The following is a 21059-nucleotide window of genomic DNA, read 5'->3' on the forward strand; positions in this document are numbered from 1 at the left end:
AAGATGACATGTGCAAAATCCAAAGTGCTCAGGGTGTCCTCGGTTCTATGTGCGTCCCTCAGCGCTCAGCAGAAAAGCAGCCAGATGAGCAAAAAGAAGGCTAGCGGCAATCAGGTGAACTTGATCACGTGACCAACTTATCCCCGCCCACCCGCGACACCATTTTTTGACACATTCTTTTCTCAGGATGAAATCATGGTGAGTGAGTCCATCTGATGACAAGTAGAGGGGGGCGAGGACATCAGAAGGGGGCGGAGCCTCTCGCTGACTCACCTTGCCGACAGGTGATCCGCAAAGGCTGGCTGACCATCAATAACATCGGCATCATGAAGGGCGGCGCCAAAGAGTACTGGTTTGTTTTGACCGCTGAGAATTTGTCCTGGTACAAAGATGACGAGGTAAGACATTATTATTATTATTATTATTATTATTATTATTATTATTATTATTATTATTATTATTATTATTATTATTATTATTTATTGAATTATTATTTATTATTTATTGGGGGTTCTTATTTACTATACGGGTGACTGTATAGGACTAATAATAATAATAATAATAAATTTCATTTGTAAGCGCCTTTCAAAACTCTCAAAAATATCATTTTTTTGAAAAACAGACGACATTGTTTTTCTGTAAATATACGATAAAAAAAAATCCTACTTTTTCTTAATATAAAACTTCAAAATTAAAAACAAAACAAAAATATGTACACAGTTTACATAATGGTGAGTCTAATGGAGGGCATTTTCATCATGTTTCTACTGCCCCCTGCAGGAGAAGGACAAGAAGTACATGCTGACAGTCGATCACCTGAAACTCAAAGACATCGAGAAGAGTTTCATGTCCAGCAAGCACATTTTTGCTCTCTTCAACACCGAGCACAGGTACCAAATAATAATTATAATTATGATAATAATCCATTTAATTTCTAATCGCCTTTCAAAACTCTCAAGGTCACTTTACAGTCACATGATCAGTTTTTCTGCGGGTATGCTGCGGCAGCCACATGCGCCAGCGTTCACTCAACCCGGAATAACTCAAATAGAAAGTTAGCTAGCTAGCTAAAAGATAACTAATAGCTAGCTAGCTAGTTATATAGTGAATAGATAGCTAGAGAGGTAGCTAGCTAGTTAGATAGTGAATGGATAGCAAGTAGATAGATAGCAAGATAGCCAGCTAGCTAGTTAGATAGCGAATAGATAGCTAGTTAGGTAACCAGCTAGCTAGTTAAATAGCTAATAGATAGATAGCTAGGTAGCCAGCTAGATAGTTGGATAGTGAATAGATAGCAAATTGAGAGGTAGCCAGCTAGGTACTTAGATAGCAAACAGAGAGGTAGCCAACTGGCTAGTGAATGGATAGCAAATAGATAGATAGCAAGATAGCCAGCTAGCTAGCTATATAGCGAATGGATAGCAAATAGATAGCTAGCTAGGTAGCCAGCTATCAAGTTACATAGCAAATAGATAGCTCAGGGGTGGGCAAGTGCACTGCAATGACAATCGAGTACTGCAGCAAAATCTACAGCCATGCACATTTATTGTAAATTAAGCAAGGTAGCATTAATAGTAGGTGCGTTCTTGATTTTAAAAAAAACTTTATACTTTGTGACAATGCTTTTTAATGTGATTAGTTGTCTCATTGTGCTTCAATTTGTGAAAAATGGGGCAGGCAACTTTTCAGTTATCTGCCCTGTTGTTCGCTAACTTTTTGTCATGAGTTTTAGACACTGTTTGTACTATAATTTGGGCAAGTTCGGCGGGCCGGATTAAAAAGCCTAACGGGCCGTATGTGGCCCGCGGGCCGTAGTTTGCCCATGTCTGAGATAGCTAGTTTGGTAACCAGCTGGCTAGTTAGATAGTGAATAGATAGCAAATAGATAGATAGCTAGGTAGCCAGCTAGCTAGCTATATAGCGAATGGATAGCAAATAGATAGCTAGCTAGGTAGCCAGCTATCAAGTTACATAGCGAATAGATAGCTAGTTTGGTAACCAGCTAGCTAGTTAAATAGTGAATAGATAGCAAATAGATAGATAGCTAGGTAGCCAGCTAGCTAGTTCGACAGCAAATATATAGCTAATAGATAGATAGCTAGGTAGCCAACAAGCTAGTGAGATCGCAAATAGATGAATGAATGATAATAATCATAATAATAATAATACATTTTATTTACGCTTATATGGATGAAGTAGTCTCAATTACAACAACAATCATTTATACGACATACGTATGCGTGTTTGTGTGTTTTAAAGGAACGTTTACAAGGATTACCGTCAACTAGAGTTGGCCAGCGAGTCTCAAGAAGAGGTGGACAGTTGGAAGGCGTCTTTCCTACGCGCGGGAGTGTACCCTGAACGCAGCGTGGTACTCCTCATTATAATGATAGCGATGATGATGATGATGTTGATCAAGTTTTCACTGGGATTTTTTTTTCTTGCTCCCTGACAGGATAAAGAAAAGGTGAGTCGAATGAAAAGAATTTGATAACCGGATTAGCCTTTATTAGCTTCGCAGTGGAGAAATTTACATTACATTGCAGCAAAGTGATGAAAGGAAGAGGAGAGGAAAGGAAGAAGTAGAAAAAATACAGGAGCTGTTGTAAAGGCAACCACTCTCGAGGCGCCATCTTGAAGTCAAAAGAACAAAATAATATGACAACACAATCTTGCGCACTTTCTGCACCCTCTTTGTCGTATGAAGCAGTTCTAGATGAGTTGAGCATCAAAGCGTCCTTTTCACCAGTGGATCAGAGACGTCATGTTGGAATGTGCGCGCGTGGCTGCTTCAAGCTAAATGTTGAGCGCAAACACCAAGCTGTCGGATCCATTGACAAAAATCAGATTGTCTCACATCTCTTGTAAATCCGCTTCAGTTCCAAGCCGCTACAGTTCCGCATACGCATCGCACTGTAAAACAACTATTGCTACATCCAAAGTTCTGTCGATGGAATAGAAGTCAATTGTTCAATAAGGCCATCAAAAAAAAAAATGAATTTGGGCTGAATGAATTTGTCTCTATGCTGTCATGATTTACTTCAAGACGGCGCCGCGAGAGTGGCTGCCTTTCCAGCAGCTCATGTATTTTGTTTTTCTACTTTCATTCCTTTCATCACTTTGCTGCTGTGAAATGTAAATTTCTCCACTGTGAGACTAATAAAGGCATATCCAATCCAATCCAATTTACCAATAGCTGCTATCGCTAGCTTAAGCGTCGAGTGGCTAGCACTTAGACGCTAACCAAGTGCTAAATTTCAATGGCAGTCTTTCAAAATGTATTCTGTGTGTGTGTGTGTGTGTGTGTGTGTGTGTGTGTGTGTGTGTGTGTGTGTGTGTGTGTGTGTGTGTGTGTGTGTGTGTGTGTGTGTGTGTGTGTTTGTATGACTGGTCTTGTGAGGACCACTATCATTTTATACCATACGTAGTGAGGACATTTTTGACAAGTGAGGACCTTTTCAGAGAGGTCCTCACAAATTCACCCAAAATGACTTTTTGGTGTGTATTTTCATATTTCAGTTGGATACAGACACTTTTTACTCACTGTGTGTATTTGTGTGTGTGTGTGTGTGTGTGTGTGTGTGTGTGTGTGTGTGTGTGTGTGTGTGTGTGTGTGTGTGTGTGTGTACATGGTTAATGAGAGGAAAAAGTTCATACCACACAAAATAAAATGATATTTTAACCAAATTCACTACAGGGGTGAGGACTTTGAATATGCCCATTCAGAAACCTCACTCCTGCTGTTATTTCAGTTTCAAGTCCACGTCTTCTTGCTTTGTTTTTAAAGAAGTTGAAGTGGGAAATTTGTGTTTGACATTTAGAATTCAAACGTAACACTAGTTCTTCTCTCAACTTATCAGCAACGGTGGTCCTCACGGTGGGCCTTTATCTGGAGTTATCCGGACCTCACAAACCCATCGAAACAGGAACGTGTGTGTGTTTGTAGGTAGAGGCGGAAGACTCCAGCGGCGACGGTCAAATCCACAGCGTGGATCCTCAGCTGGAGAGGCAGGTGGAGATCGTTAGGAGCCTGGTGGACTCTTACCTGTCAATCATCCATCGCACCATCAGGGACCTGGTCCCTAAGACCATCATGCACCTGATGGTCAACAACGTATGAGGCCCCGTTCGCTGGGAAAACGTACACAGGAAGTGATGTCACAGCTGGTCTTGGGATGCTTTTCAGACCAAGGACTTCATCCACGCCGACTTGCTGGCTCAGCTTTACTCGTGTACTGACCAAAATACTCTGATGGAGGAATCGCAGGAGCAGGTACGGCCATTTTGACCGCCATCTTGACCGCGCATGTTCTCGACTGCGTTCCCGTGCGGATGCGTCAGGCTCAGCGGCGCGACGACATGTTGAGGATGTACCACGCTTTGCGAGAAGGACTCGACATCATCGGCGACATCAGCACGTCCACCGTCACCACCTCCATGCCGCCGCCCGTGGACGACTCGTGGCTGCAGGTGACGGGGATGCCGTCGGGCCGCAGGTACGCCGCCGGAATCCAACGTCGCGTGTCCGTTCAAACCTTCCTGGGTGTCGAAGCCTATCAAATCCCGCCGCAGGTCGCCAATGTCCAGTCCGACGCCGCAACGGCGAGCGCCGCCGGGCCCTTTACGCCCGGGGGCCCGTGCGCCACCCGGGCCCCCGTCTCGTCCCGCTGTGTCACCTGACCCCGGACCGTCCGCACCGTCTCGTCCTAATCGGGCGCCGCCGCCGCCTGGAGTTCCCAGGTAATCGCTTCATTTACTGCAACTCAGGCCACGCCGCTCATTTTTCCGGAGAAGCCGTGCTAATTGCTAAGCTAATATTGTCTTGTAAGAGTAAAAAGAGGGGAAAAAAGATAGATAGATAGATTGATTTGATAGCTGGCTAGATTGATAGGTTAGATAGATAGCTCGCTGATAGCTTAGATAGCTAGCTTGCTGATAGATATAGATTTGACAACTAGCTCGCTGATAGATATAGATTTGCTAGCTAGCTGATAACTAGCTAGATAGCTGATAGCTAGCTAGCTGATAGATAAATAGCTAGCTTGCTAGCTATATGGATAGATTGATATCTAGCTTGCTTGCTAGCTTTCTAGCTAGATGGATGGATTGATATCTAGCTTGCTTGCTAGCTTCCTAGTTAGATGGATGGATTGATATCTAGCTTGCTTGCTTGCTAGCTTCCTAGCTAGATGGGTGGATTGATATCTAGCTTGCTTCCTAGCTAGATGGATAGATTGATATCTAGCTTGCTTGCTAGCTTGCTAGCTGGATGGATAGATTGATATCTAGCTTGCTAGCTAGATGGATAGATTAATATCTAGCTTGCTTGCTAGCTTGCTAGCTAGATGGATAGATTGATATCTAGCTTGCTTGCTAGCTTGCTAGCTAGATGGATGGATTGATATCTAGCTTGCTAGCTAGATGGATGGATTGATATCTAGCTTGCTTGCTAGCTTCCTAGCTAGATGGATAGATTGATATCTAGCTTGCTTGCTAGCTTCCTAGCTGGATGGATGGATTGATATCTAGCTTGCTTGCTAGCTTCCTAGCTAGATGGATGGATAGATAGATAGACAGACAGAAAGACCGATATTTCTACCTGGATAGATATTGAGAGAAAGATAGATAACTAAGTAAATAAATAAATTGATACATAAGAATCTAGCTAGCTATTATATCAATCTGTTTATTTATGTATTTGTAGCTAGCTAGCTGGCTAGATATGATAGAGAGAGAGATAGATACCTATTTTCCCATTTATCTATTTATTTATTTCTAGCTCACCAGCTAGCTTTCTAGCTAGCTGGCCAGATAGAGAGAGTGATAACTAAATAAATACATTGATAAATAGCTAGTTATCTAGCAAGATATTTCTAGCTAGGTGACTAGATGACTAGATATATGGAGAGAGAGAGAGAGCTATATGTTTATTGCTAGCTAGAGATAGTGAGCGATAACTAAATAAATACATTGCTAGATAAATAGCGAGCTAGCTAGCTGGCTAAATATATGGATAGAGAGAGAGATAGATAGCTATACTCAGAGATTTTTTTTACTGATTTCAGAAGTATTTATCCATCAATTTTTTTGTGTATGTAAGCGGTAATGACCACCTATCAATACAACAAGACAATCATGTCCGAAAAATGACACGTGCTTGTTTTAGGATCTCCATCAGTGATCAATGAGGATCCACCGGGCGAGATCACGGCCCACCCCCCCTGTGACCCCCTGTGACCTCCCTCGACTGATGACCTGCAATTCCCGCTTCCCCGCCCACTCGTATGAGGTTTTGTGTCACAGTGTTGTAGTTTGGTCAGAGCGACGTCATATTAATCACATCAGTGTTCATATTATTATTATTATTATTATTATTATTATTATTATTATTATTATTATTATTATTATTATTACCTTGTCTCACTATTTGGCGAGTAATCCAACAAGATAGATAAGTATTATGTATGTATGTATGTATGTATGTGTGTGTGTGTGTGTGTGTGTGTGTGTGTGTGTGTGTGTGTATGTGTGTATGTATGTGTGTGTGTGTGTGTGTGTGTGTGTGTGTGTGTGTGTGCGTGTGTGCGTGTGTACGTGCGTATGTATGTATGTATGTATGTATGTATGTATGTATGTGTGTGTGTGTGTGTGTGTGTGTGTGTGTGTGTGTGTGTGTGTGTGTGTGTGTGTGTGTGTGTGCGTGCGTGCGTGCGTGCGTGCGTGTATGTATGTGTGTGTGTGTGTGTGTGTGTGTGTGTGTGTGTGCGTGCGTGTGTATGTATGTATGTATGTATGTATGTATGTATGTATGTGTGTGTGTATGTGTGTGTGTATGTATGTATGTACAGTATGTATGTATGTATGCATGTATGTGTGTGTGTGTGTGTATGTATGTATGTATGTATGCATGTATGTATGTATGTATGTATGTATGTATGTATGTATGCGTGTGTGTGTATGTATGTATGTATGATTGTATGCATGTATGTATGTGTGTGTGTGTGTGTGCATGTATGTATGTAGGTATGTATGTATGTATGTCCTTGGGTGTTTTGAAAGGCGCTTGAAATTAAATGTATGTATGTATTTATTTATTTATTTATTTATTTATTTATTTATGTATTTATTTATTTTTCCTCTTGAGTCAAGATGAGAAAATGTTCACCTTTACAATGTAAAGTTTGGCTTTTGTTTGGAATGAAGGATCATTCAATCCAAAATTTATGGTGCAAATTTATTTATATGCTTAATTTATTTCTGACCAAGTTAACGGTCGAGTTGCCAACATATATATAGAAGCACACGAAGACGTAAAAAGGGAGCGTTTGCATTCCTGTGGATATGTTTTTAATGTATTTATTCATTTTTTTTAAGCTTCCGTTCTATAAAAAGCTTAAAGGACAACTGACACCATTATTTTTTTTTGTTTCCTAACTGACATCAGAAAAACGTTTCGTTGCATCTAAAATACCCAAAACACGCAGGCTGATATTTTTAGTCAAATGCAAAACATCAATAAAAATGTTTTTGAAAATTAAAAGTGGCCCAAAACTGCCACAAAATGAGCTCGGAACTGGGCGGATTCAGAAAGTCCCGCCCCCTTGTTCGTGATGTCACGCCAGGATACTCCTTCACAAACTGCCTTGCTCCAGAATCAAGACTTCCTGAATATTCAGCGCGAGTCTTAAAACGTAAAATATAGCTATATGCTATATATAGTGATTTTACAAATTATGGACGCAACCTGTCCGGAGGTGTCGGTTGTCCTTTAAGTTCTATAAAAAGCCATTCATGATGAATCAATATCATAAACCGATTTCTCTGTTGATGTATGCACTATATTATAAAATTGTCTTTCCAAAAAGCACACCGGGTGATGTGACGATGATGACGAGATTAAAATAAAATAAATAAAAAAACGACGGACACCTTTTATCAATGAAAACTGATCGCTATATAGAATTTGACTGTGTAGTTAGTATGTTTGTCATTTAATGTCGTTTATGCAGCAATGCATCCGCATGCACTTGATGTGTTTCCTGGCTGTGACATCTCGTGTTACGTCGTAAAGTGACGTCAGCGTGTTAAAGTGTGTAATTCCGATTCAATAGTGACACTTCAAACCGTTTGTGTGCGCGAGCGCGTGACGGGGGAGGTAATTATGCAGTGGGTTGATTGTCACGTGACCTCCACAAAACGAGTACATGATTAAAAGATTTTAAAAGCCTGTACGTGAGATATGAATCTTTTGTTGGACGTTTTTTTTACGTCTCGAAATGGTCTCAAAACGCTTATATTCTCTGTGTGTACACTAGGTGGCGCTGTTATTTACTATTAAAATAATCAACAATACATTTTATTTCTAAACGCCGTTCAAATTACTTCCGGATTGAGTGAACGATGGCGCGAATGAGTACCGCCTCGTAGAAAAAAATGAAGAAGTAATGACAGGTAAAGTAAATCGTCCGAATTCATGTTGAGCTATTAATTTATTGAGAAAAATACTTGTTTGGCTTTACTTTGACCTTGTAATTTTGTTTCCTGACACTAAAACATTTTTGGACCTTGTGAAATTTGTGTGGTGAGCCTTTGCATTCTCATTTTTCAAAAAAAGTTAGCGAGGACCTGACGTGTCACCAGGCAGATTTGACAAGTGACTTTCGCGTGAAGCCCAGATACCAAAACAAAAAAAATATTTAAACAAAGTATTTGGTTTGTGTTTGATCTAGTATTTTTTTATGTAATTACGTACTGCTATGAAAAGCCTTTTGATTTTTTTAAAAAATGGTGAAAGTTCGAGTTTCAAGTGCGACGACGAGAGAATTGAACTGTTTTGAATGCTGTTTTTGGCGAACAACAGTGACGTCATTAAAATGCGCGGTCCTTTCTCGGAGGCAACGTTTGTTATAAATACGGGTAATAATAATAATAATAATAATAATAATAAATAATTCTTATTAAAATAATAACGTAAATTTCTCCACTGCGAGACTAATGAAGGCAAATCCAATCCAACAATAATAATACATTACATTTTAATCGCATTTCAAAGCTTTCAAGGACACTTTACAATCACAGACAGGCATAGGTACTATAATAAAAAAATATAATCACAAATAGAATACAATAAATAAAATACAATTATAAATAGAAACAAGAGAGAGAACTACACAGAAAATGCCATTTTAAATAGCTTTAAAATGTTTGCAAACATTGAAAATCGTTTAACTCCACATTTTCTTTCAAGGCTTTGTAAAACGTTTTGAATGTTTGTATCATGTTTGTCCGACAAACCATATTAAAATATTGTTTTTTGAAAAAGCAACATACAGCCACTGGGTGGCGCTGAAGAATAGTTTAACATTAGGGTTTCAAAATACAGTGCTGTCGTCTTACACTCGGTTTAGTTTAGGATATCAAAATAGGGTAATAAACTAGGGTTGGGGTTTCAAAATAAAATAGGGTTATAATAATAAAACTACGGTTTTATTTGAGTACTTCAAACTAGGTCAGAGGTGGGCAAATTGCTGTCCTTCATGTTTTCCCAAGTCCCCCGGTTGCAACACACCTGATTCAATATCAGACTTAGCAAACCTTACTGATGATCGGATCATGTCAATCAGGTCAACAGGAAGTGATGGAAAACATGTAGGATAGCCGCCCTACAAGACTGGAATTGGCCAGTTCTGATTCGAAGACTCTGGTTTTCAATCTCTTCTTAAAATATCGGTGCAATGTCATCATTTAGTGGATCGATACTGCTGTTACTGTGTCATTTTCGGTGCGTTGTCCTTCAGTGACTAGACAATGACCCAGATCATGACACACACAAACATATACACACACACACACACACAAACACACGCATTCCTGTTTCAATGGTTTTGTGAGGCCCAGATAACTCCAAATAAGGAATGAGGACTACCGTTGCTGATAAGTTTAGAGAAGAACTAGTGTTCCATTTGAACACTAAATGTCACCCCATTTTCCACTTCAACTTCTTTAAAAACAAAGCAAAAAAAGTGGATTTGAAACTGAAATAACAGCAGGAGTGAGGTTTCTGAATGGCTACATTCAATGTCCTCACCCCTGTAGTGAATTTGGTGAAAATATCGTTTTACTTTGTGTGGTATGAACTGTTTCCTCTCATTAACTACACACACACACACATAATCACAGACAGTGAGTAAAAAGTGTGTGTGTCCAGGTGAACTGAAAATACACACTAAAAATCATTTTGGGTGAATTTGTGAGGACCTCTGAAACGTTAACAGATGCATATATAGACCCTCTACAAGCCTTTAGAATGGAAAACTTGTGGGGCTGGCGAAAAAGGTCCTCACTTGTCAAAAATGTCCTCACTATGTATGGTATAAAATGTTAGTGGTCCTCACAAACTAGTCATACAAAGACGCACACACACACATGCACTCCTGTTTCAATGGTTTTGTGAGGTCCAGATAACTCCAGATAAGGAGTGAGGACCACCGTTGCTGATAAATTTCGAGAAGAACTAGTGTTCCATTTGAACACTAAATGTCACCCCATTTTCCACTTCAACTTCTTTAAAAACAAAGAAATAAAAAGTAGACTTGAAACTGAAATAACATCAGGAGTGGGGTTTCTGAATGGCTCCATTAAAAGTCCTCACCCCTGTAGTGAATTTGGTTAAAATATCATTCTACTTTTTGTGGTATGATTTTTTTTCCTCTCATTAACCACACACATACACACAGTGAGTAAAAAGTGTGTGTGTGTGTGTGTGTGTGTGTGTGTGTGTGTGTGTGTGTGTGTGTGTGTGTGTGTGTGTGTGTCCAAGTGAAATGAAAATACACACCAAAAATGAGTAACAAGAAAGCATCTTCTCCGAATCTGAAGCCATTGTTTAGATTCTGGAGCAAGGCAATACGTCTTGGCGTGACATCACGAACAAGGGGGCGGGACCTTCTGAAACTGGCCACTTCCTGGTTCAATTTGAAGTAGTTTTTGGACACTTGAAGTCATTTTTATTGGTGTTTTGCATTTGACTAAAAATATCAGCCTGCGTGTTTTGGCTATTTTAGATGCTATAAAACGTTTTTCGATGTCAGTTAGGAAACAAAAAAGTGGTGTCGGTTGTCCTTTAAAAATATAATACAGTAAAGTCTCGTTATATCGATATTCAAGGGAGTCCGAAAAAATATCGATATAACCGGGACTATCGATATATCCGATATCGATATAACGAGACTTTACTGTATATTTAATAGTTATAGTAGTAAATTTTGTTGTACATTTTCAACAAAAACACGACCTAACCTGCTCTTGAACTGAATTAAAAGTCACAGGCTTGATTTTTTTTTTTTTTTTTTTTCCTTTTTAGCAGTGGACCGCGAAGCCATTGTACGTGAAAAGTGGCATTCGGGGACAGCTGCGGCCTTTTCGGTTTCGGCGCTTGGACTCACGTTGACTGTGAAGACTATGCAGGCTTTGTTTATTATCCCGCAGACGAAGGCCTCGTGCTGTCACGGGACCGCCCGGAGGTAACGACGAGCGCCGCGTCAGCATGATGCAGCGACGGCAGCGACGCGCAAAAAAAAAAAAACAACAACAAAAAAACACTTTGAATGTATTGGTGCAAATTGTGAGGTTGTGAATGAGCACCAACAAGTAGAGTGGCAATAGTCGGCGATTCGAGGTGTTAGCTCTGTTAGCTATCTATTAGCTAGCTAGCTAGCTGTCTATCTGAGTTGCTTAGTTATCGAGTTAGCTGTCTATTAGCTAGCTAGCTTTTTATCTCAGTTACTTCTGGGTTGAGTGAAGGCCTAGCTAGCTCTCTGTTAGCGGTCTATTAGCTAGCTAGCTTTCTATCTGAGTTACTTCCGGGTTGAGTGAAGGCCTAGCTAGCTATCGGTTAGCTATCTATTAGCTAGCTAGCTTTCTATCTGAGTTACTTCCGGGTTGAGTGAAGGGCTAGCTAGCTATCTGTTAGCTATCTATTATCTAGCTAGCTTTCTATCTGAGTTACTTCCAGGTTGAGTGAAGGCCTAGCTAGCTATCTGTTAGCGGTCTATTAGCTAGCTAGCTTTCTATCTGAGTTACTTCCGGGTTGAGTGAAGGCCTAGCTAGATATCGGTTAGCTATCTATTAGCTAGCTAGCTTTCTATCTGAGTTACTTCCGGGTTGAGTGAAGGGCTAGCTAGCTATCTGTTAGCTATCTATTAACTAGCTAGCTGTCTATCTGAGTTGCTTAGTTATCGAATTAGCTGTCTATTAGCTAGCTAGCTTTCTATCTGAGTTACTTCCGGGTTGAGTGAAGGACGAGCTAGCTATCTGTTAGCTGTCTATTAGCTAGCTAGCTTTCTATCCGAGTTACTTCCGGGTTGCATGAAGGCCTAGCTATCTATCTATCTATCTATCTATCTATCTATCTATCTATCTATCTATCTATCTATCTATCTATCTATCTATCTATCTATCTATCTATCTATCTATCTATCTAGCTAGCTCTCTATCTATCTATCTATTAGCTAGCTCTCTATCTATCTATCTATCTATCTATCTATCTATCTATCTATCTATCTATCTATCTATCTATCTATCTATCTATCTATCTATCTATCTATCTATTTGTTATATATTTGTTATATATTTGACTTGTGTTTGCATTTTTGCTCACGATAAAATCTTTTTCCTGACACATTATTTTTTCAATATTTATTCCCGGCGTACGATGATGACTTTGGTTCCACTTGTAACGTTTATTTACTCCACGCTGTCCCATCGAAACAAATGAAGTAAAGACAAAGGCCACAAGCGATCATTCATTTCCCTCCGCAGACTTTCGACTTCTTATGAACGGGAGGAGCACAATCGAGGGAAACTGGTGCCATACACAGGATATGTTTTTGTTATGGTCTCCAATAATAAAAAAAAAGCTTTGGCAGCCGGCTCGTCCTCCCCTCGATGGGGATTGACGGCCATTTGTAAACGGCGTCCTGAAGGGTGTCGGCGGGGGCAACTGGAAAACAAAACAATGCGCCACTAAGGATGTCGAAAAAGCTTCTGTTGTGGGAAGGTGTGACTGGTTTCCCTTTTTTGAGGTCATGAGACAATTTTGTTCATTTGGTCGCACATTTGAATACAGGTGACATCCCACTTACGACCGGCTCGACTTACGACCACCCGTATTTACGACCACGACCTTCCATTTTTTAAATTTTAACTCCACGCCTGGCGCTAGCAGGCCGGCAACGTGTTTGACAATTTTGGCCAGCCAGCATCTCACGCTCGCGCAGCAATCGACCGTGTGACTGCACCAGAGTTTGCGAGTCATTTAGCCTCAGGTTCTCTATTCAACATTTTGAACGGATCTTGACTTACAACCATTTTGACTTACGACCGTTTGGTCGGAACGGAACTCGGTCGTAAGTCGGATGTTACCTATATATGTAAAACGACTTGATGACTTTGGGATAGGAGCCAACCGTCATTCAGAGTCAAGTGCAACACATCCTTTCTACCAAAAACTACTTTTAATCCTAGGAAGAAATACTCATCAACTGCTAAATCAGCCACAAGTAACATAGTCTTTTTAGAGGATAAAGAATCCATGTCTTTGGCTATATATTACCGATTGTGCCCTATTTTGTTAGATTGCTGCATGTTGCCTCACCCATCATCATCATCATCATAATAATCATAATAATAACATATTTCATTTATGAGCGCTTTTTACAGTCACAGGATGGGTTTTTCTGCGGGTGAGCAGCGGCAGACACATGCGCCAGCGTTCACTCAACGCGGAAGTAACTCTCAAATAGATAGAAAGCTAGCTAGCTAACAGATAGCTAATGGATAGACAGCTAGCTAAGTAGCTAGATAGCCATATAGCTAACAAATAGCCAGCTACACTCATTCACTGCCATTCGCGAATTTATTCGAGAATTGAAAATATGACAAATTCACAAATTTGTTCAGGTTTTGTCTTTTTCATGCTTATGTGCCGATAAGGCGCTGGCCATGGCCTCTGGTAATGTTGTTCTCCTTTCCACAAGGGGGCAGTATTTCCCTTTTTTTTTCCATGTTAGCGCTTTGTTCCGGCTTCAGCTGTTGTTAAAACGCTATATAATAATAATAATATAATAATACATTTCATTGATAAGCGCCTTTCAATAATTATTTTTTTTTTCTGTGGGTGAGCAGTGGCAAACACACGCGCCAGTGTTCACTCAACCTGGAAGTAACTCAAATAGAAATTTAAAAAGACACCCCAAAAAAAAAGCCAAAGAACTCACACGCAATTGTTTGATGCATGCTGGCGGGGGAGCCTCTAATGAAGCGAAGCAAATTGGCGGGCGGTTAGCTTTGTCATGGCGCACAATGCTCTGCTGTTGTGTAACTCCCCGCAAAATAACCTGCCGTCGCGCTTAGGTCACCACGGACAGTCTTTCATACAAAAGTGTAGGGGGGGGGGGGTTTGAAAAAAAAAGCTTTATTTTCTCTGCTATTGTCACACGACGCTTTTTTAACATCTTAAATGAATACGTTCAAACAATGAGATCCGCTTACAAAACCTGGCGGGGGTGGGGGTGATTGAATGCTGGGAAATGAACCGCACCTACAGAGGACAAAAACAAAACAATCCTATGGCGAACAGCTTTTTGAGTCAATAAACTACGCGTGTTTGACCTTGAAACTCAGACATACAGTGATACCTTGGCTTACGAAATTAATTGGTTCCCAGAGTGTGTAAGGCGAAAAGTGTGTATCCCAAAAAATCATTTCTCATAGGAAACCATTAAAATGAGAATAATCCGTTCCCAGGTCACCATAAAACATAATTTTGTAATTTTCTAAGCCTTAAAACTACACAAAATATACATTATTTCATGTATCATAAATATGTTATGGTATTATAATGAAAGAAATAAACTGTACTGTATAATAAAGTTGTTTTATTTACCTTTGTGATGGTCCTTGATGGCTTGCTGGAATGGAGTGGCCGCTTTCATCAGCATTAAACACTTGATGCGGAACGTAGCCTTCTTCTTTCACCATCTTGAGGAATGATTTTTCTTTCTCTGCCATAATTTTACCTAGTTCCTCATCAATTGTGTTCTATTTAGCTGGGTTGATAGCTTTTTGCATCAAGTGTACAAATGGCATGTGCGGATTATTTGTGGAGCGTGATTCATGGGAATTTTGACCTTGCAGTCTACACTCTGCCTTTGAACTATCAAAGTTGAAACCAGTCCAAATTTCACTGTTTTCTATCCATTTTCTCACTGTCGTCTGCCTGTCTCTTTAATGTTTAAACCACCTCCCCTCACTGCTGCGTTCTTGACCAATCACGTGGCTTTAACCGAAGACACGGTCACCCCTTTCCTTGAGTGCAGACGTGGTTTGTTATCAAGGATACTTTTGCTAGTATGGGACCGAAAAAGACCCCACCACAGGCTAGTGTTCAGCCAAAAAGGACACAAAACAAAATTACGGTCGAGCAGAAGAAGATCATCGAAAAAACACGAATAAGGTGTGCATTTCTGTGACTTAACGTCGCAGTACCAGTATGCTAAGTCGACCATCACTACGTGTGGCTAAGGGTGTTTTTGTGTTTTCTAAGCAATGGTCTCAGGCTTGGTTGAAAAACTTCTGATGATTTGGATTAACGAAAAGCAGCTAGACGGGGACAGTGTAAGTGAGGGTATTATCGCTGAGAAAGTACGGCAACTTTACTCGGCTATCATCAAGAGGCAACCTGGAAGTTCATCATCCATTGACATCTACTATCACAAAGATAAATAAAAAACGACTTTATTCAATAGTACAGTTTATTTCTTTAATCATAATCCAATAGCACATTTATTATACATAAAATAAGGTATATTTTGTGTAGTTTCAAGGCTTATTTCGTAGAAAATTATGTTTTATGGGGACCTGGGAATGGATTATTTTCATTTTTAATGGTTTCTTATTGGAAATAAATGTTTGGCAAACGAACTAATCGCCTTACACACCCTTTCTGGGAACCAATTAAGTTCGTAAACTGAGGTTTCACTGTAAATCCTAAAATTCCACAAATTAGCGACGCATTCCCCAATTTGCAGCACGAGTTCTTCCTCGCTTGCCTTTCTCTCCCGGGGAAACCAAGAATTAGCCCCTGGTAGCTTAAATCTCACTGTACTTGTACCATTAATGGCCGACCGACATGCATCTATCACCTTCAGTGGAAATCTCCCCACCCCCCACCCCCGAATCCCATGACAACCTGGCTTCTATGTCACCCCCTTTCCCCCCCACCTACTTCGCCTTCACCGGCTTTTCTCAGGGGCCTTCGCAAAGCATCGTGACTTAATGTGTGCTTGGTACCAGGCTCCACTGTAGTACGAACTGTGGGATTAAATGTTGGATAATGTAAACTACAGTGATACCTTGTCTTACGAACTTAATTGGTTCCCTGACAGAGTGTGTAAGGCGAAAAGTGTGTATCCCAAAAAATAATTTCCCATAGGAAAGCATTACAATGAGAATAATCCGTTCCCATGTCCCCATAAAACATAATTTTCTACTTTTATAAGCCTTAAAACGACACAATATATATCTTATTTTATTATAACAAATGTGCTATGGTATTATAATTAAAGAAATAAACTGTACTGTATAATAAAGTGGGTTTATTTACCTTTGTGATGGTTGTTGATGGCTTGATGAAATGGATAGCTTGGGATTGTACATCTTGGAAGTTGTGATATTGCAAGCAGACACACTAGAAACTTCATTAATAGCTGGTTCTCTTGCTTGTCTTTTCATTTCAAATTGAACTGATGGCTAGTGCGTGTTATTTGTGGAGCCTGGTCAATGGGAATTTTAACCTTGCAGTCTACACTCCGCCTTTTGAACGATCATAGATAGAAAACTAGCTTGCTAGCTAATAGCTAGCTTTCTATCTATTTGAGTTACTTTCGGGTTGAGTGAATGGTGGCGCGTGTGCTGCCGCTGCTCACCCACAGAAAAACGTATCGTGTAACTGTAAAGAAATCAAATGTATTATTATTATTATTATTATTATTATTATTATTATTATTATTATTATTATTATTATTAGCTAGCTAACTTTCTATTGTTAAGTGATGTACCCTCTTTGTGACACGAAGCAGTTCTAGATGAAAGAGGAAAGGATCAAAGCGTCCTTTTCACCAATGGATCAGGGACTATCTATCTTTCTATCTAGCTGGCGGCCATTCTTAAATTAACGTCCGCCATTTCCATTTTGACGCAGGAAGTGGCTGCCACTGCTCACCCACAGAAAAAAAAAACTTATCCTGTGACCTTGAGAGTTCTGAAAGGCACTTAGAAATCGAATGTATTATTATTTTTATGATTATAAAACAAAATGGATGCATGGCAGATACGCTTTGCACATTCTCACGCCTGCATGCAAACTTTTACCCAAAAAAATCTAAAAAGCGTCGTAGATTTTTGACTCTCATTATTTTAGTCGTTATCATGATAACCTGTTCGTGCCTTGTTTACGAAGGAGCACTCCTAGTCAAACAAAAAAAACTTTATTTGCCTTCATTCAAACACACCTGTTACTGATCCTTGGGCGTGTTTGACACCGACAAAAACGACATAAAAAAGTGCTTTCCATTCATCCACGCAGTTGAATGCAGACGATGTTGCTCTCAAGCAAGCAGGTAGGTAGCTAGCAGCTTGGTAGCTAGCAGGTAGCTAGCTAGGTATCTATCAGCTAAGTAGCTAGCTTGCACTGTTAAAGGGGTGTATGGCTGTCAAGCATGCTGATAGGTAGCCAGCAGGTACGTAGCTAGCAATTAGCTAGCTAGCACTAATAAATGGGTCTATGGTTCTCAAGCTAACATGTAGGTAGCTAGCTAGCACTATTAAATGGGTCTATCGTTCTCAGGCAACCAAATAGTTAGCTAGCAGGTATGTAGCTACCTGGTAGCTCGCTAGCAGCTAGGTTGCTAGTTAGCACTAATAACTGGGTCTATGGCTCTCAGGCAACCAAATAGGTAGCTAGCAGGTAGATAATAAAGAAATTAGGTAGCTAGCAGCTAGATAGCTAACTATCACTAATAAATCGGTCAATGGCTCTCAAGCTAACAGGTAGGTAGCTAGCTAGCACTATTAAATTGTTCTATGGCTCTCAAGCAAGCAGGTAGGTAGCTAGCAGGTAGCGAGCGAGCAGCTAGGTAGCTGTAGATAGGTATCTATCAGCTAGGTAGCTAGCTTGCACTATTAAATGGGTGTATGGCTCTCAAGCAAGCAGATAGGTAGCCAGCTGGTAGGTAAGCGCAGGTAGGTAGCCAGCAGGTGGGTAGCTAGCAATTAGGAAGCTAGCTAGCACTCAGACATGGGTCTATGGCTCTCTAGCTAACATGTATGGAGCTAGCTAGCACTATTAAATCTCAAGCAAGCAGGTAGGTAGCTAGCAGCTTGGTAGCTAGCAGGTAGGTAGCTAACAATGAGGTAGCTCGCAGCTAGATAGCTAGCTAGCACTGATAAATGGATCTATGGCTCTCAAGCTAACAGGGAGGTAGCTAGCGAGCACTGTTAAATGGGTCTATGGCTCTCAAGCAAGCAGATGGGTAGCTAGCAGCTAGGTAGTGAACAGCTAGTTCATTTTCAGAAAGCGCAAGAAGCTAACATAGCAGCCGGTGGTTCCGTTGCCAACGGGTAGGCACCATTTGGCTGATTCAGTCGATATTTTCCTTCTTTCTCATGAATGGACATTTTGTGGTGAGGTCAAAAGCTTAAGGGGTGGACTTTTCGGAGAAAAGGACTGGGATTCATAAACCCTTATTCCACCCAAAAAAAATCATTTACACACAGTGGGATAAAGTCGCTCCCCATCACCATCTCCAGCTGTAACAACTGTAGAAGCAGATAGCTATCTGCTAGCCCCGGAAGCTAACAAAGCAGGTGAACATTTTATTTATTTATTACTTCTATTGTCCTGCCTGAGTATGAAAGTAGAGTAAAATAAGCTATTTTCATAAAACAGCAAAGCCCTTCACTAAATCGCCATGGTGGGGTGAGGTTCAATTTGGATCGTTCCTACAACCGACTTCTTAGGCAACATAGGCGTAGTTATGCTGATGGGTGGATGGGTGGATTTGCCTTTATTAGTATCGCAGTGGAGAAATTTACATTTCACAACAGCAAAGTGATAAAAGGAATGAAAGGTGAGAGGATCAAAGCGTCCTTTTCAGCAGTGGATCAGGGACTATCGAGATATCTACCTGGCGGCCATTCTTAAATTAACATCTGCCATTTCCATTGGAATGAGGAATAAAGTGATACCAGAGCAAATGGGGCAATCAGGCCAGTCGTAATCAGTCAGGACAATAGAAGTAATCAGTATAACCGCAGGGAGTAGTCCTCTGGTCCCCCCAACCTGAGAGCTGGGACCAATCATAGCAGAGTCCGGCACCGCCAAATCTGGAGAGTAGGGATATATATATAGGGCCAAAACTACCAGCAAAAGATTTTAGTTTGCTGACGAAGCCTCTTGGATGAGAAGCGAAACAAACGTCCGACACCTTCAAAGAAGGACAGATGACGGCTGAAGAAACCTTTTCATCGATGGACCACTCCTATACGACTGAGAGCTTACACAGACTGACACGCAAAATATTGCGGCGGCGTAAAGGAAAAGGCGTCGGTCCGAGTTTGCTGTACCGAGCAAACACACAAAAAAAAAAAGCGCTCAAACCGTTTTACCCTTTTCTTCCAGACAAATTACTCCAACTGTTATTCTGCCTCCCCCCGCCTCCCCAAGATTCTTTTCTGCATCGCTCTTGTTTGAACAGATGCCGACCCCCCAACCTCGTCCTCCCCGTCCTGCGGAGGACAATGAGGTAACTCTCAGTGGCATGAAGAGTTCAGCTAGCAGCTGAACTCTTCTTTCCAAGAGAGACAGAAAGACGCATCAAACGCTATCAAACACTTCCTGCGCCAAAATAGAAATGGCGGATGTTAATTTAAGAATGGCCGCCAGCTACATAGCTAGATAGTCCCTTATCCACTGCTGAAAAGGACGTTTTGATCCTCTACTCTTTCATCTAGAACTTCTTCATGTCACAAAGAGAGTACAGCACTCAATAATAGAAAGTTAGCTAGCTAGCTAGCTAATAATGATAATAATAATAATAATCATAATAATAATCCATTTCATTTCTAAGCGCCTTTCAAAACTCTCAAGGTGACTTTACAGTCACAGGATCAGTTTTTCTGTGGGTGAGCAGCGGCAGCCGCATGCGCCAGCCAGAGCTCACTCAACCCGGAAGTAACTCAAATAGAGATGAATCGATAGCCAACACGGACTGGAAATGGATCATATGTTCGTCTGGTGACTGTCTGGTATTTCCAGTGGTTCGAGAACCGTAAACAGCTAAAAAGGGGTTAAAAAAAGGCTAAAAATATTCGCAGGCAAGCAGTGGCAGCCAAAGCACGGCAGCGTTCAGTCAAGTAACTCAAATAGATAGAAATCGAGCTAGATAGCTAATGGATAGCAAATAAATAGCTAATAGATAGTCAGATAGCCAACATCTAGACAGCTAATAGCTAGCTAATGGATAGCAAAAAAATAGTGAATAGATAGCCAGATAGACAGCTAATAGCTAGCTAGCTAACTAATGGATAGCAAAAAAATAGCGAATAAATAGCCAGCTAATAGCTAGCTAGCTAGCTAATGGATAGCAAATAAATAGCGAACAGATAGACAGATAGACAGCTAATAGCTAGCTAGCTAGCTAATGGATAGCAAAAAAAATAGCGAATAGATAGCCAGCTAATAGCTAGCTAGCTAGCTAATGGATAGCAAAAAAAAGCGAATAGATAGCCAGCTAATAGCTAGCCAGCTAGCTAATGGATAGCAAATAAATAGCGAATAGATAGCCAAATAGACAGCTAATAGCTAGCTAGCTAGCTAATGGATAGCAAAAAAATAGCGAATAGATAGCCAGCTAATAGCTAGCTAATGGATAGCAAATAAATAGCGAATAGATAGCCAGATAGCCAAAAGCTAGCCAGCTGTCAGCTAGGTAGTGAACATC

General features: G+C 40.5%; 1 protein-coding gene across 1 annotated transcript in view; it reads left to right on the forward strand.

The window, feature by feature from the left end:
* The window catches only part of LOC148898686 (dynamin-1-like), a 15571-nt gene extending 9061 nt beyond the window's left edge, over positions 1-6510 (forward strand). The window contains exons 13-23 of the mRNA XM_088993488.1: positions 63-114; positions 187-198; positions 285-398; positions 781-890; positions 2260-2371; positions 2456-2467; positions 3947-4114; positions 4187-4273; positions 4342-4496; positions 4573-4740; positions 6167-6510. Coding sequence (XP_088849614.1) covers positions 63-114; positions 187-198; positions 285-398; positions 781-890; positions 2260-2371; positions 2456-2467; positions 3947-4114; positions 4187-4273; positions 4342-4496; positions 4573-4740; positions 6167-6188 — 1012 coding nt within the window. The 3' untranslated portion in view covers positions 6189-6510. The remainder of the gene's footprint in view (positions 1-62; positions 115-186; positions 199-284; positions 399-780; positions 891-2259; positions 2372-2455; positions 2468-3946; positions 4115-4186; positions 4274-4341; positions 4497-4572; positions 4741-6166) is intronic.
* Positions 6511-21059: the final 14549 nt, after the last annotated feature.

Source organism: Hippocampus bargibanti, linkage group LG04 (assembly GCF_051943395.1).
Source record: "Hippocampus bargibanti isolate YZ-2025 linkage group LG04, ASM5194339v1, whole genome shotgun sequence".
Taxonomy (NCBI): domain Eukaryota; kingdom Metazoa; phylum Chordata; class Actinopteri; order Syngnathiformes; family Syngnathidae; genus Hippocampus; species Hippocampus bargibanti.